This window comes from Siphateles boraxobius, unplaced genomic scaffold (genome assembly GCF_051911475.1).
Source record: "Siphateles boraxobius isolate OS27281-9 unplaced genomic scaffold, OSU_SipBor_1 7, whole genome shotgun sequence".
NCBI classification, from domain to species: Eukaryota; Metazoa; Chordata; class Actinopteri; order Cypriniformes; family Leuciscidae; genus Siphateles; species Siphateles boraxobius.
In genome coordinates, this window is record NW_027509197.1 from 31,490,331 (window position 1) to 31,508,159 (window position 17,829).

The following is a 17,829-nucleotide window of genomic DNA, read 5'->3' on the forward strand; positions in this document are numbered from 1 at the left end:
TTGATAAAATTCACACATCAGACAAATCTCTAGTCAGACTCAGCATGTCAAAGGGAAATATAATAAGTGAATAAAAACAGATGAAACAGTTGTAAAGGTTTGAAACAAGATGAGGGTGAGTAAATGACAGATTTTTTTTTTCTGTGAACTATTGATTTAGAACTCATTTTACTCAATGATTATGTATCATTTAACAGTGCTTTATTTAAGATTAAGAATTATTATTAATAATAATATTACTCTTATTATTTTATGGGACAGTACAAAGCCCAGGTGCCCTTCCTAATGTATAAACATGTAAATATCTCAAAGCGTTTAATGTGTATTCTGAATTCAGAGTTAGAAAGAGGATTAAAAACGTGTATTATTTATGAAGACAAAACTATTTTGTTAATAGACTGAAAAAAAGTGTTATTCAGTAAAAAAAAAAAAAAAAAAAAAGCCAGTGCATGGATTTTTTTTCTTCCCATCTTTTGTAAGCATATATATCTCCAACCAGATGCACTGGGCATCGCCGACACTGCAGACATAAGCAGTTCCTAAATGCTGACAGGGCAGTATTTTATAACCAGCCATTCATTTACAGTGTGGAAACCTCACATTCCCTCTGTCACAGGGAGAGTCGGGCACATGCTCACTTTATTCTGCAAGTGCTAAGAAAACAGACGCCACACTGAGGTCAGAGAGCAGGAAAGAGAGGAACTCAGACTATTACTGTAACTCCACCACAGGTTTACTCATCCATCATTGTCTAGGAAAGCATTAAAGTGCTGATCCAACAGGAGGAAGTGGCACAAAGAAATGCTAGAACCCCCTAAAAGCTTTTGAAGAAGTGCAACTTTCATCATAAGTAGCAGAAACAGTAGCCAGAACTGAATGTGCTTCGAATCCTGATGGACCTACATACTATAACATTCATGGAAAGGACTATTCACACAGGATGTCTGCGATAGTGTTACATAAGCTCATGCGCCCACAAGATCATACATAATTAAGGGAAGATAATTAATTAAGGTGAGGATCTTACCTGATGCTTCTACTACTGAGGATCGGACTCTCTTTATTTATTTCATTTTCTTACATCAGATGGGGTATCAGCAGGCAGCACTTGAACCGCCAACTGGCAAACAGCCTCAATAATGCAAAGGTTCGCCTAGCTACAATATTCAACAAGTAAAAATAAAAGGTGCTACGACTAGAAATGCATCTATGTTAATATTCTTCAATGCCAGTATGGACCCAATTTTAAAGGGAGGGTATGATTTGTTCCAGAAACATTCTTGGTTATGCTGGTTGAAAGTCTCTTCACATCCTGATAGCAATTACTAAGTTAAGCGATATAGATGTATATATACCGTATGTGGAAGGCGTAGGAGCATAAAATGTTTGTCCAATTATTGCATTCGGTCAGCATACAATGGTACAATGCACTACCTGTCTGTAATTTTAATACCTCCGCGCACACTGCTCACGCAGACATCACACATCATCAAGTTTTATGCTATACAGAATTAGACAGACGTCAGTCACCGAGCACCACAACTGAAACAGCAGCCACCTTTTTAGTTCCTTTTGGACCAAAACAACAAGCTTATGCTGGGTTCAAACAATAACTACTGTAATTTGGAATAGATAGAAACCCATGACGTTATACTGGATGTCAACGATATCAATGTGGAAATTAATCTGCAGCAGTTAGGTGGTACAAGTCAAAGCTCTTTAAGCTATGTTTATTTTTATTATAATATGTGCTTTGAGACTTGAGGTAATTTAACGGCATCTCTCATGAGGCTTTTGTTTGCTCCCTGCTGTACGCATTCATGTGTGGCTTTGGAGACACTCTGAAGGGAGGGTGGGATCTCATGTTTTCAATATACTGTAGAAATGGACATTAATTTTGAGACTTCCTAAAGATTATATTTAACAGTTAAAATGATTTGTGTGTTTTAAATATTAAATTTAAGGCAGGGCCAAGGCAATGTAAAAATATGGAGATGCGAAACTGAATATAGAATGTTTATATGAAATATTATATTTATAAATATATAGCACTGGCTGATATCAGATATGGAAACTAATAGTTGTGATGATACAATATCCGCATCATTTGTCAGAGGCAGGGTTATTTTAGTATAATTAAGATACCATTATAGTTTTTATTAATGGTTTAAATTAGAATTTATTTATTGAATTTTAGTTAAAGATTTGGCAATTTTGTTGTGTTTTTGTCATTTTTATTAGTGTTAAATCAAGTTAAACTATAAGAAAATTAAAATTGTATATAATATATACATTTAATTTCAGTCATAAAAGTTTTTTTATTGTGGTTTTAGTTTTATTTGTATAATAACCCTGGTCAGAGGATGCGACTTAAATATTACCAAGATTGTGCAAGATAAATTCACGTTTGAATCGGATGAGAACGAACCTCAAAAAGAAAAACTAGGCTTTTCTGAAGACTAGACTTGAGACATTCTCTAACTGAAATCCAATTCATACAGTGAAGAAAGCTCGTTTGGCAGCAGAACTTTCCAAACATACAAAGAAGAACATTCTTCAGTAGTTCTGAGATTTATAACAGCCTACATAAAGGTATAGGTGATAACTATAAAGTTAGATCTCCTGCCGTTCCCTTTAATATAAATTCTGGCTAAAAAGATGATCTTGAATGAATAGAAAAGCCAGTGTTCGTATTAAAAAAATCATCAGATATAGCCTACTGTAAACCAAAAGCAACATAAGATCCAGCATTGCAAAAAGCAATGCATAATGAGTTACTTTGCCCTCAGGATTGTATCTGTCTGCACACATTGCTCTGTAGAAGTGCATTTGAAAGCTCTTGACTCTTAGTAGTGAGATGATAAAGTTTCCAAAGTCAGGTGTTAAGAGTTAAGGGTGCATGTTTCCCTCTACCCACAGGACCCTCAATACCCTCCAATTAATCACCTCACAAAACCCTGTCCACACCACTAATTGCCTCCCTCCACGTCCCTGCAGGACGAGGGCGAAGCAATTTAATGCAGCTCACAGCAATCAATAGCAATTAGGAGCATCCCTGACTAATCCCATTGAAAGCCGCGTCTTGGGAGATGGCCAAAGAGGACCAGAAATCTTTCATTTTTAACCCTTGCAGAAACAATGAGCAAAGAAAGCAAAAACTTGCTTGCTTGAAAGCTTCAAAGGTTTGAATTAATTGCTCTTTTTCTCTTCATTCATCTCTATGGGTATTTTTTTCCCATCTAATCTAAATGCCACCTCATCATCTGTAGAGTCACAGAAAGCCAGAATCCCATTATCTGTCCTGGTCTATATGAATATCATTTGGGGTTTTGTAAACAAAAGCTATCCAATCAATTAGCATTGCATTTTAAAGTCAGATGAAGATGTAAGTTTTGTCTGGGGGAATATAAAACAAAATCCCATGAGATCTCTGAACGGTTGGCACACAAGTTGCGAGTCTGCTCCAAATAGGTCGTATCCTAACAATGGCAAACATTTTAATATTTTTCTAGCTTTCGTATGGCATAATTTGAGAGAGAAAAAAAGAACAAGCACAATAGACTGCGTGCAAATACTTTCTCTAGAGATTTGCTACGTGACTTGAATCTTCAGGGGTTAGTCAGGCCCTTTATTTTGCCTCACATAAAAAAGCTTGATGAAAACCAAAGCAATTATAATGTCTCTATCTTCAGATACCGATAGAAACAAATTTATTTTATGCAGATAATAGGTTTTATTTGATGTCATGAAGTTGAAACACAGTTGTACAGCAAGGATATGTTGGTCTAGGGCTCCGGCACAGGCAGGAGCTGGAAAGCAGCTATGCAGTCCAGAAACCACGTAGATGGAGCCGACCAAACCTTACCTACACGGACCTTCTGGGGTTTGTAGGAGTTCTGAGGATCATATAAGATATACTGGGTGCAGAGAATCTGGTCTGAACCCGGCTGAGCGTGGTAGGCCGCTGCGCTCAGTGTTTGCGTGACATCACTGTCAGGTTTGGGCTGGCGATTCAGAAGCTGACCTCCTCCTGCTTTCACTAACTGAAGGAGCTCATGTTTAGGCGGTTTGAGGAAGGAGCCCAGCATGTAGAAGAAGCAGCCATCAAAGAGTGGAGGCAGCTAAAGATGTATGAGAAAAGGAAAACAATTTAGTACATAATGCATCAATAAAATACCTGAGTAATCATTTAAGACATCGTAAAATGGTCTGCACTGTTATTATTGGCATTTTGTTGAGCCTTTGCCATTTTGATAATGGAAGTGACAGGAAATTATTGGAAAAAAGAGGGAGAAAGCTGACTGGGTCACAAAACACACCAGATTTGAACCCACAATTCCCACGAGCAACAAAGCTCAATGTCTCTGAAGTGTGTGAACTGCCAAGTCATAATTCAGACAGAAATATTTGCATTTTTAAAGGTGATGCATGAACACTGGTCATCATTTTTTACCAATACATTTCCAAGACTTTTCCAGTCCTGATCAGAATTTTTAAAACTTTTATAGAGAAATTTCTAGCTGATTATAAATTGTATTCAAATTTCAGGGAATTTTATAAAAATGTTCCTAAATATTCCATGACCACAGAAACCCTTAAAATAGAGCACTTCACAACTAAAAGGGTAACTAACCTGTACCTGCCATAAAGAGATAAAAGCAGGTGTAAAGAAAGTGTGCTACATTATGGTTCAGTGAAAGTCTGAGCCACGTTCTGTTCCATTAATGAAAGTATCTGGCATGTCATCTGGGGTTAAGTGACAGCCTTCTGCTGTGGTGTGGTCTGGATGGTTCTGGGACAATGCCAGCTCAGGGGAGCTGTAAGATGCCTGTAAGATGTGGGTCACTAGCACACACTTGCTGAGAGGTCAACACACTTGCAATTTCACACACACACAAAAAATGCACAATTCATCAAATGGAAAATTCTTTCCATTTGCTTTCACTGCAATTTTTTTTTTCTAAAGAAATAAATCATTTTATACAGCAAGGATGAATTAAATTGATCACAAAAGACTTTTACACTTACAAAAAATGTATATACTTGAAATAAATGTATATTTGAAAAAACTCTTTAAAAAATATTTTAAAAAATAGTATGGTTTCCAAAAATCTGCCAAATCAGCAATTTAGAATGATTTCTGAAAGACCATGTGACACTGAAAATCTGCTTTACCATCACATTGATAAATTACATACTAAAATTGGTTCAAATAGAAAAAAAATATTTTTAACAATTTCACATTACAGTTTTAACTGTATTTTTCAAATAATGTCAAAATCTAGTGCTTGGTGAGCACTAGATTTCTTTAAAAAACATTCATAAAATCCCAAACTTTTGGTTTGTAGTAGGGCTGGTCCGAATACCATTTTTTGAGCTTCTTAGCTTCGGTAGTAATGAACATCGAATATTCGAAGCTTCGGGATCTCTATAGCCTATGTCTGTCTGTCCGTTGCATTTCGATTATTTCGAGAACCGTTCATCCAAACGACTTCACAAGGGAGTGCAGTGTGGTATTTGGTGCAATATAGATAGACAGGCGAGAAGCCGGCACGTTCAGAATTAATAAACTTTTAATAAACTAGAGAACAGCGCGAGCCGGATGCGCGCGCGCCTCACGCGAGCAGAGCTTATATGCTCCGAGAATGGACACTGCACTAGTGATATAAAACACACACAGGTCTGTTAACTTAAGCAATATTTTTAATAAGGTAGTCTAATATTTTTGTCACAAACAAATTACTGACAAAGTAGGGTAGATTTAAATAAAGAAGCGGCGCGCCTCACGCATGCAGAGCTTATATGCTCCGAGAACGGACACTGCGCTAGTGATATAACACACACACACAAAGGTCTTTTAACTTAAGCAATATTTTTAATTAAGGTAGTCTAATATTTTTCTCACTAACAAATTACTGACAAAGTAAGGTACAGGGCTCGACATTAAGGCTTGTCCGCTTGTCCGGGACAAGTGGATTTTTTGTAGGACAAGTAGAAGAGAAAATTAGTTGTCCGACCGGACAAGTTAAATTTCAAACAAAATAAAATGCCATGTTACTTCACGTTATGTGCCACTCGTTACGTCTATTTTACAGATTTAATTTTACAGATTTGAAACGAAGACATGTCCTGAATGTGAATGGCCTGTGAATGTCCTGAATGTGACTCGCAGAAAGACGCGCACCAGTATGATGCGCATGCACAGACCGCGCGCCAGAATACAGTTCTCTTTCGCGCTTGAACGAACATCAACACACACAATTAAGCCAAAATGTCATTTGTCGAGTATCTTCATAACACAAGAGCAGTCTTATGATGGACATAAAGAGTTGTGACTCGTGAGAGAATGAGGCGCGTGTGAGATCCGCGTCTCTGTCCACAGCGGCTGCTCTTAAAGGGCCAGCTACCAATAAAGTGTTCTGTCAGTAAAGTTAATGAAAGAACAAAGGGAACAGAGAAAATTACTCACTGCTCTTGACTAAAGAACTTGTGTAGCTTTAATAAGGAGTAGTCTATATATAATTTATAATTTATGCTGCGCAGACTGTTTGATAACTTTATTCAATTTCTGTATATGTCCTACCTGTTAGACAGTTCATTTTTATCCAAACATCAATGGCTTATTGATCATTATAGGTGTTATCAATCATTTAGTTGTTATTGCTAATTTCAGAATTATCACTAATCTGTGTGTGCATTTGGTTTAGAACCAAACAAGTTGACTCATGAAACCATTTGTTTATTATATCGCAATCGCATATCACAACCGCAATATTGATCTCAATAATAGGAATATGACATTGTCCCCAAATCGTGCAGCCCTAGATAAAATTATAAATCTTTACCCGGACAAGTGACTTTTGTGCATGGACAAGTGAAACATAAATTTACTTGTCCGAAGGACAAGTGCCTCAAAAAGTTAATGTCAAGCCCTGAAGGTAGATTTAAATAAAGAAGCGGCGCGCCTCACGCATGCAGGTCTTATATGTTCTGAGAAAGGACACTGCGCTAGTGATATAAAACACACACACACACACACGTCTTTTAAAGGGTTAGTTCACCCAAAAATGAAAATTAAGTCATTAATTACTCACCCCCATGCTGTACCAACCCCGTAAGACCTTCGTTCATCTTCGGAACACAAATGAAGGTATTTTTGATTAAATCTGAGAGGTGGATCACTGCTACATAGGCTGCCAGAGGGAATGAAACTTGACGGCCCAGAAAGTCATTAAAGAACATGTTTAAATATTCCATGTGCCTACAGTGGCTCAACTATAAGTTTATCAAGCGACGAGACTACTTTTTTTCCGAAAAAACCCCATAAATAACGACTTTATTCGACTATTCCTTTACTTCCTTGTGGGCCTGAGACGAGAGTTCAAGAGATTTCCACGACGCATGCGCGAGAACTGAGAAGAGGACGTTCTTCTTCTAATACTTCTTGTTCAGTTCTCGCGCATGCGTCGTGGAAATCTCTTGAACTCTCGTCTCAGGCCCACAAGGAAGAAAAGGAATAGTCGAATAAAGTCGTTATTTATGGGGGTTTTTTCGGAAAAAAAGTAGTCTCGTCGCTTGATAAACTTATAGTTGAGCCACTGTAGGCACATGGAATATTTAAACATGTTCTTTAATGACTTTCTGGGCCGTCAAGTTTCATTCCCTCTGGCAGCCTATGTAGCAGTGATCCACCTCTCAGATTTAATCAAAAATATCTTCATTTGTGTTCCGAAGATGAATGAAGGTCTTACGGGGTTGGTACAGCATGGGGGTGAGTAATTAATGACTTAATTTTCATTTTTGGGTGAACTAACCCTTTAACTTAAGCAATATTTTTAATTAGGTAGTCTTATAATATTTTTTTCACTGACAAAGTAGGGTAGATTTAAATAAATAAAAACGAAATTTAAATAAATAAAAATGAAATTTAAATATAGAAAAACGAAATTTAAATACAGAAAAAAGAAATTTAAATAAAGAAAAACGAAAAATAAACGTGGCGTCCCAGGAAAATCTCAAAGTCTCCTATATTTAGCTGTAGATTAATTTAGATTGATAAGGGTAAAAAGGATAATACATTTTGTTTCTATTATTCTATGTTCCACAATGTCAAAGCACTAGCTTCAAAGCGCTCTAGTCAGAGAATACTCCCGTTGCAGGAACACATTTAGTACTCCAAGAAGAAGCAAATATATTTATTAAGTAGATATAACGAAGTTAAATGTTAAGTATTATATTTCACCAGATTGTATAGTGTAAAACATATTCAAGCGCGAATGAGAACCGTTTCAAGGGGGATGCCAGGTGTGCAAAAAAAAAAAAAAAATTCGAATGTCACATTTTCAAATCGAATACCAACACACCGAACGAATATTCGAATATCCGGGTCCAGCCCTAGTTTGTAGTGTATGTATTGTTATTATATTATATACATCATATTATATTTCTCTATATATACTGTGTATGTATATATATATATATATATATATATATATATGCACCAATATACCAATTTAAAGTAAACTTCCATAAAAGTTTAGTATAATTACCCACATATTTTTACCAAAATATTCAATACCTTCTGTGATAATTTTCAAGTGATGATGCTAAATCATCAAATCAAAGTTTGAATCAGAATTTATTCAAACTTGCCCTCTCAAGCAGCAAGTTTGAATCTTTATACATCTTAATAAGAATGTAATAAATGGCAAGTAATTAGACAAGGAATGCTTCCGCAGCTGGCCTTCAGAAACCATATTTCAAACATTTGATGTTTACAAATGTTGCTTAATTTTACATAACCATCAAAATAATCAAGAATGTATTGTGAAAATATCACCTCGTCCTACCACGCATCCAAAACCCAGTGTTTTTTTTATGTTAAATGACTGCAAAGATGCTGCTATTAAACTGCGTCAAGAGTCTTCTTAGCAATCGGAGCAGAACAGCAAGCTTGGCTTCTTTGCTGCATTGCATTTAAGCAGTACACCGATGCCTAGGGAGATCACCAGTGCCCTATATTGTCTCACAATATACAGTCCTCTCAGAAAGTCACAAGTGTGTTGCCTCCCTTTGAATTCCCTGTCCTCGAGGAAGTGCGTGGCTTTCTAAACAAGCCACAATCCATAGCACAGTCAGTAATAAAAGCCAAGCCAGCCTGAGGAGAACAGATCAACATGGCAGATTGACAATGAGAGACCATTAAAGAGCAGGACCAGGAGAGGGTTTCACTCAGCCATTATTCCTCCTCTCTGGAGAGGAAAATGTGTCGATAACTGTTAGACCCTCCACATGTCGGCCTGTCACTCACCAGGCTGCCTCTGTTCGCACGGGCACGCAGGGGGCCGCCACCTGCCTCGTACTCGCTCTCCCCGACCCAGCTGCCAGCCTGAAGGCTACAACACACCCCTGGAAAAGAGATTGAGAGTAAGAGAGCGAAACATTACAGATCAACTTAGCAGCTATACATCAGCATTTTAAAGGGATAGTTTACCAAAAATTAAAACACCGTCATTATTTACTCACCCTCATGTCATTTTAAACCTGTATGCTATTTTTTTTTAAAGTTATTTTGAAATAAAAATTCTCACATAAAGATATTGTATGGCTAGATGATACTTAAAATGTAGTGGCTAATACATTTATTATAGTTATTTTATAGTGATTGTGTTTTTTGTCTGTTTTGGAGAATGGCAGTCAAATGGAAAAAAGCTGCTCCTTTTTTGTTTGATGGGGGAAGAAAAAAAGCACAAGGGCGAGAAAATAAAGACAGATTTTTCATTTTCTGAGTGAACTTCTAAGTGTAAAAGTTTCAAGGCAAATAAGAACAACAGCAGTGATGCAACGTGCACTTAAATTCTGCAAGTCTTATGCTGCATTTTACAACTTTCACTTGGGAAAAGTAACAGAGCAGGACAAGATTTTCTGGGCAGGAGACGCACAGCTAGAGGGGATGATCTCTCATTTTCTCATTCATTTCTGTCAGGTAAAATTCTTCATAAACGTCTTCAGCACAATATCTTAGAAGTGATCTCTCTGCTGCACAAGACTGTCCAAAAAAACAGCTTCTGCTTCACACACATATAAAAAACAAATCCTCCATCACAAGCCTTTTTCGCCTGCTGAACTCGTTTACAACTATTTGATAGCGTTCTGCTTGGTTTGCCCTAGTTGTACGTCTGGCTGAAATGGCTCTTTCTTGACTGAAGAGCTCTAGAGTAACAGCCAGCTATTGTCTGTTGTTCCAATGAGAATGACAGAAAAAGGACAAGGGAATAAATGAGCACCTTGTAGAGCATCTAAAAATATTTATGAAGCCATTTAAGAGAAGAGCAAAGATGCTGAAAGACTGTCTTATTTGCCTTTTTATTGAAACAGGGTTATAAGAGTTTGCTATTTGCCTTTATTTTAATAATATTTATAAATATATTTTTGTGTGTTGTATATATATATATATACACACTGAATGTATATGTGTGTGTATTTATATATATATATATATATATATATATATATATATATATATAAAATAAAAAATAAACTATTTTAAACAAATTAAATTAAAATGAATATATATTAAAAAATGATACACACACACACACACACACACACACACACACACACACACACACACACTTAAAAGGTCAGTAAGATTTATTTCTGAAATACATTTATAAGTAACAGTAAAGACATTTAGAATGTTACAAAATGATTATGTTTCTATTTCAAATAAACGCTGTTCTTTTGTAATTTCTATTCATCAAAGACAACTATTAGTGGCCAAATCTCCTCACCACAAACTGACAAACACATATTAACAGCAAACACACACTCTCCCCATCCTCCTCTCTACTCTCGGGGGAAGAAGTCTCCAAACTCATCCTTTTCAATCACCCTACTTCCTGTCCGCTTGATCTTATACCCACTCATCTCATTCAAGCCATTTCTTCTTCTGTTGTACCTGCACTTCACACTGGTACCTTTCCCACAGCATTTAAGCAGGCTTAGATAAATCCACTGCTTAACCCCTAAACAGGCAACATGCACCACATGATACATACTCTTTAATCTCTTGTAGAATGCATGAAAAAGAAATTTTCATCCAGTTCTGTTATTATCATAGTTGAGTCTGTTTGTAGTATGTGGGTCACATGACTTGGTTCAAATTTTATCTGCTCATTTTTTTGATCATCAGTAGAAATCTTGTTCCAGGAACGGGGGCCCATAGGGAAGATCATTATAGGCCCCATGTACACAGTCTCCCTTCTCAATCTATGTATTTTGAGTTAAAACATTGTGAAAATGTTAATATTCCCATATAACACTGACATTATTAAGCTCAGTTAACTACATCTTTGCATTTTTTACTGCAGGGTTTCACACAGCTAATTTTATTGTAGACACTTAGCATATTAATATTAATATTACATTTAGCATTTTTATTTTACAAATAAATCATAATTATTGATGACTGGCTTTTTTTATACCATTATAGGGCAATGTATCCTAGAAGATACAACTCATAAAATACAAACTATATCAAATATTTAAAAAAATTCATTTGGATATGTTTTACTTAAGTTCAGATGATATAAAGTGACATGAAATTACTTTCTGTTGATCAATTTCCACTACTGCCTGTTTAAGGGTTTAGAAACCCACTCTAAATCCAGCAGTTTTAGAAAACTACAGACCGGTATGCCTTCTTCCATTCATTGCTAAGACACTTGAGCAAGTCGCATTCAAGCAAGTCTCTACCTTTCTCACACAGAACAACCTCCTGGACAACAAAAAGCGGTCACTCAACCAAGACTGGCTTGCTCTCGGTTAATGAAGCTCTGCGACTGGCAAAAGCAGCTTCCAAATCATCAGTGCTCATCTTGCTGGATCTGTCGGCTTCTTTTGACATGGTTAACCACCAGATCCTCCCGTCAACCCTCATGATAATGGGGAATCTCACTCCAGTCTCAACTCCACTCCAGGTTCAAGTCTTACCTCTCAAGTAGGTCCTTCAGGTTGTCTGTGAAGGGTGAGTGGTCCTAGTTGCAACATCTAGCTACTGGGGTGCCTCAGGGCTAGTGTTGTTTTTGGCGTTAGTTTTTATCAGTTTTAGTCACGCTCATACTCTTTTTAGTCTAGACAAGTTTCAGTCGACTAAAAGTCTGACCATTTTAGTCTTATTTTAGTCAGAATTATCCATGACTAATTTAGTCTAGTTTTAGTCTACGAAAACTGATGACATTTAGTCTAGTTTTAGTCAATGAAAATTTTATTTTAGTCTCTTTTTAGTAAAGCGATTCTATTTAACCCAGTCAATATAGTATAAGTACCTAGTAGTATAGACAAACCAAAATTGTCTTTTAGCCAAACCCATTTCAAACAAGGTCTAAACTAAACTAAACTAAACTAAACTAATCTTATTCTAGTATTGTTACCTTGTAGACTCAAGAATACATCCATTCCAGACACGGAAGACGCTTGAATTTACAACATATTTATTTTACCAACCAAACATGTTAGAAGTACACACATGATGAAATGAAAGTTTTTCCAAATGGCATTTCTTTTTTTTTCTCCCAAAGACGAACCCCAGCTGGCCAGCCATCGGTCTCTTTCTCTGTGTCAGACTTAACTTTGTTTGTTGTCTTTTACGCTAACGCCGGTTTCAGTCCGTTTGCAGTGCGTATGTGGTGCATATTTTTCCCGTACCCATGTTTACAGGTTCAAGCTTTCACACTGCACGCGGATGCGGTCTGGCAATGCGTTCCAGGTGCGGTGCGTATACAGCAGTGCAGCGATTGTTTCCACACCAATTTCTGCTGTGCTGCACGCGCTGAATTAAAGTTACAGCGCATGGTTCGTGGTCAGAATGAACACGGATTGACATGAAAATGTAGTAATCTCACCATAAATGCATTTAATTAAATTATACTACTATTTTTCAGTCATTTTCTTTTTAACATTAAGCCCGGGGTAATTAAAGCAAGGAAAACTACACAGTACCTCAACAACACGACATAATGGATGTAGTAGCCTACTCGTCTCTTCGTAGAAGTGGAAAAACAAATTATTTGTGACCCACAGTATTTCATGTAAAAAAGATTTACATGCAAAAGAAAAGGTATGAGAGAGCTGTTTTTGTCGATTGTATGTTTAAATTTAAAATGTTTGCGATTTTGACATAAGTAGGCCAACATGTTTAAATGTTTTGCCACTTGCTTGATCAACTTATCTATATAGAAGTAATGCATTGAATAATACGTTTTTTATGTGTATTGAGTTTAAACGTGACTACGTCGTTGAAAGAGAGTAGACCTATAACTACTGTGTACAAATAGAATCTGCTGAAACTTTTTTGTATTATTTTATAAAAGTCGCTGATAATAAAAATATTGATTTGAAATAAAAAATAGAGAATAAATGTTGTGATATGTTGTGTGGTACAGCCGTAGATCAGTTGCGCACTGCAAACGCAGCATATGTGAAAGCACAATAGCGCGTGCTGCTCCTGCATACACACCGCATACGCAAAAAAACACAGGGTATGTGTGAAACAGGCGTAACTCACGCAGCTGCATCTTCTAAATAATGCCTCGAGTGGGGCTTGAGGAAGTGACGTCGCCTGGGTAGTGTAATCTGATACAGCACCTGAAGTGAGACACGGGAAACAGAAATACTGCAAAATAATAATAATAATAACGCGACTAAACGAGACGAAATAACGTCATAAAATTTTGTCTCGGTCAACGAAAATGAAGAGACATTTTAGCATAGTTTTTATTTTGTAAACATTTAGTCTCGTTTTTATTCGTCAACAATATTGCATTATACGTTCAATTATAGTCATCGTGACATGAGCAGCATTTACGTTGCGTTTCGTCTTGTTTTCGCCACGTGATAAAGGTTGGTTGACGACTATATTTAGTCATAATTTTCGCTGACGAAAGCAACACTATTTAGGGCTCAGTGCTTGGACCACTTACTAATATTGAATAAAATAAACGCAATACCAAGTCAAAACGGGCTAGGAAAGAAAATCAAATTGGAGGGGTAACCAACCATTTTTGTCCACATTCCACTGTAGTCTCTTATCGTAATGGAATAACCCACTTTAGATTAAAACTTTGCATTCAGTTGTGGATGTGTGCCACTGAGCCATTAGCAGGATTAGTATTCCTGCATCCAAAGTGTCACTGTGTATCGCTATCTCTATAACCAGCCAAGCCCATAGTCTCAAAACACCTATAGAAATGAGTGCAAGCACAAGCAGAATCCTCCATAGTAATCATAAGCTGTAATTGCACTTCCTCTGCCTCTTTAATTATGGTGTTCATTTCCCAGGACCCCGTGAGGGCGGTGGCGGTGAGAATGCTACATCCCAGGGTTAATCCGACTCTCTCTCTGGACGAAAGGGCCAGGTTGTTAGCCGAGCACCAAAGAGCCATTAGCATATAAGCTAATTAGATTCACGATGATGGGAGACATCGAAGCTCAGCATGCGTGTGTGCGGTGGGTGGCTGTGGATCATGGCGCTGGCAGCTCACACACTCATGGGCACTGAACCGTGATACAGTGAGCAATGGAGACCCATACAGAAAAGCTCAGGCAGAACATCAAGAGCTCATACAGTGTGGCACAGACAAGAGAGCTAAACTGAACGATGTACACTCACTCATTCTTCCATTTGAGACATTATTTTATGGTTGCACAAAAATCGCATTGCGATGTCATTTAAATGGCGATATAATAAAACTGCAACATCTTATGTTACTGCTGCAAAGATTGATGGGTAAAAAAACAAAAAGTCTCCAATTTCAAGGGGCTATATGTAGAATTCAGAAACCCTTGTTATTAAACCCTTGTTATTAGCGACACAGGTGGCCAATAAATAAATTGCAGCCTGCTTATTGCTGATGCTTGCACTCGAGCACACGTAACATACAAGAGAACCTGATTCAATAATAATAATAGTAAATATAAAAATAAAAAAAGCTTTTACATATGTAATGCATTCAGTCATGTCCCTTTCGTTAACCCAGTCTTACCTTATTAGAGATTTACATAATATCTATGGTAATGGCGCAATGGATAAGACACATGCCTTTGGTGTGAGAGACCCGGGTTCGAATCCACTGTGAGACACCAATGTGTCCTTGAGCAAGACACTTAACCCCAAGTTTCTATAAAGGCGTGCGACCTCTGAAATTTAGCAATTGTAAGTCGCTTTGGATAAAAGCGTCAGCTAACTGAATAAATGTAAATGTAACTAGAGCAGGTTAGAAATGCTTTAAATTGGGTGAATGTGAAAAAGTAAATCCGGAGCACTTGAAACACTCTATAGATTTAAATCATGATACATCAAGCATTTCTAATATCCAGCAAGTAACATTTCCACCACAAAGATTGTACAACTGTTCGTATCTATAGGGAGAACTGATAGATAATGCCATTAAACTGCCCTCAAAAGGTGTTGTCTACTGTGGGCTGGATATTAAAAATGGATAGCAAATATGTTAACAATAACCAAAATCAAAAAATAGATAGCTTGGAGAACAAACACCTCAGCACCAACGATCCCTCAAGGCTGCATGTGAGAACGGCCGTGCACTTCTCATGTTGCTCACGCATAGAGCGAAATGAATTCAGCACAGAAGGCAGACTCAGAAAAGGAAGGGATTACTTGAATCAGAGCTAAATTAATGGGCATGGCTTCAACCCGGAGTCTATTGATTTTCACTATTAAACTGAAGATGTGAGAAATCGTATAGAAATAACCATCGCTGATTAATTCACTAGAAAAGGATCACATGCTAAATATTTAGCTGCATTAAATGGAATAGAAAACCATTTCCAAACATATAGTTTATCCAATCGAAATAGACTTTGCTCATCAAGAACAACAGAGTAAATGCTCACCAAAACGCATGCAAATCTGGAAGTTAACAGGCGCAAGTAACCCTATTACTCTGGGGACTGTATTATAAGTTATATTATAAAAGTTAGATGGAGACATTTGAATAGTACTAATATTCATGCAAACTTAAACTAAGCATAAACTATCTTATCTAAAGGTTTGACTCATTACTGTGCACTTACAGCTGAAACGGAGCATCCAGCAGCCGTCGAGGACTCCCTGCAGTGTGGTCAGGGTAGAGGGCATGATGGGAACATCTGGTACAACCACATGGGTGACTGAAGAGACATTTAATCAAACAGTGAAGCAATTAATCACAAGAAATAAACAAATAAATGACTAGTAATATGGTAATATTTTACATCTGTATTCATTTCTATTGAGAACTAAGCATTGTAATCATTAAATATCCACTGGTTATGTCTAAAGCTCACTTGAATGTGGCATTGTGATTCTTTGAAAAGCAGTGTGAAATTAAAATACTGTCAGTTAAGTTTTTGAATAACCAGGTTGTTTTTGTTATTCTCAGTGTTACTTTGGTAGTATCTATTATATATACACTATTATAGTATTAATATCTTGAAATAGCTTTTATTTTTATAGTTTCAGTTTTTTGTAATTTTATGTGCCGCTATCATTTGTATTAGTTTTTATTTCTATGTATCTTTAATTTATTTTTATTTCAGTTTTAGTACTTCAACTCAAACTTATTTCAGTTACACACAAAAAAAATTGTGTGTAACTGTAACTGTTTTATTGTTGTTCATGCTGTCTTAAAAAAGTTCAATCAAAGGGAAATGGTGATGAAAAAAAATGAGATGATAATGTCAATGCTTTTGCGTTCTCTAGCAAATGTTTTGCGTCCCTGAGAAACTTTTGAGTTCTTTGCGAGCGAACGCAAAGTTTCTCAAGGGAACGGAAAAGTTTTGCGAGGGAAAGTAATTTTTTTTATTCCATTATGTTCCTTTAGGGGGTCCGTAAATATATTAATTTTGAGTTGCATTTAATTTACCACAATGTTTTTCATATGTTTTAATACAATTGATGTATCAGGAAAAAACTAAATAGAAGCACCTAATATAGAAGTAGTATGCTACACTTTGCCAAGCCCTAGGGATCATTTTAATCCTAGAAAACGCAAGGCTCCCCTCTTTGTTGTGTGACAAACGCACAGCCTACATTCTTCGAGAAAATTGCATTTTGCCCTTGTTCAGCTATGTGCAGCATATGAGAAACCGCTTCAATTACTTTAATTCTACTCTGTTTCAACTTTGATTGCTTAGAAGATGAGACACTGCACATTGTTTGTCTGTTGGTGTGATTTCTGGAGGAGTCGAAAGACTCTGCGAGAGCTACATTTGTCACTGAAAGTGCTAGTTTCATAATGTATGATTTCATAATATCCCTCTTATGCTCCAGCTGGATGCCTTGTATTGCTCTTCTATGTGATGGAAGAAAGGCAAAGAAAGAAGAGACCATTGATTTCACTGCTCAGAAAATGTCATTGTTGTCATCTCCAAGGGCTGAGCTGTCCACGTGGTCTTGGAATAGTTCTATCCTCAGCAGACACAAAAAAATATTAAGACCTGACATGCAATTAAATTGAACTTTATTTAATGATTATATGAAAGAAAATTAGCATGTCAAAAAATCTGTTTCTATTATTTTTTTAGCACATAAACTATCCTACACCATTGGGAATATAAACACCCATATGCTTATGCTTAATCTGCCACCATGTTAATTTGAGTGGTCCATTGTTTTAAAACCAATATTAGACTGTGCTGGACTTTAAAAGTTAGAAAAATAACATTTTCAACTTCACAAAATGTATTAAAAGCTAGTTTACAACGGCTTTGAATGTGGTGCTTCCAATCAGAATTTAGTCAAAACTATCAATAATAATTTTGCTGTTT

General features: G+C 36.7%; 1 protein-coding gene across 2 annotated transcripts in view; it reads right to left on the minus strand.

Annotated features, from left to right (window-relative positions):
• Positions 1 to 3,709: 3,709 nt before the first annotated feature.
• The window catches only part of bard1 (BRCA1 associated RING domain 1), a 30,781-nt gene continuing 16,661 nt past the window's right edge, over positions 3,710 to 17,829 (minus strand). For both annotated transcript variants that reach the window (XM_077215361.1, XM_077215362.1), the window contains 3 exons: positions 16,096 to 16,191; positions 9,311 to 9,408; positions 3,710 to 4,121 (listed from right to left, as the gene is read on the minus strand). In XM_077215361.1, the coding sequence (XP_077071476.1) occupies positions 3,786 to 4,121; positions 9,311 to 9,408; positions 16,096 to 16,191 (530 nt within the window). In that variant the 3' untranslated portion in view covers positions 3,710 to 3,785. The remainder of the gene's footprint in view (positions 4,122 to 9,310; positions 9,409 to 16,095; positions 16,192 to 17,829) is intronic.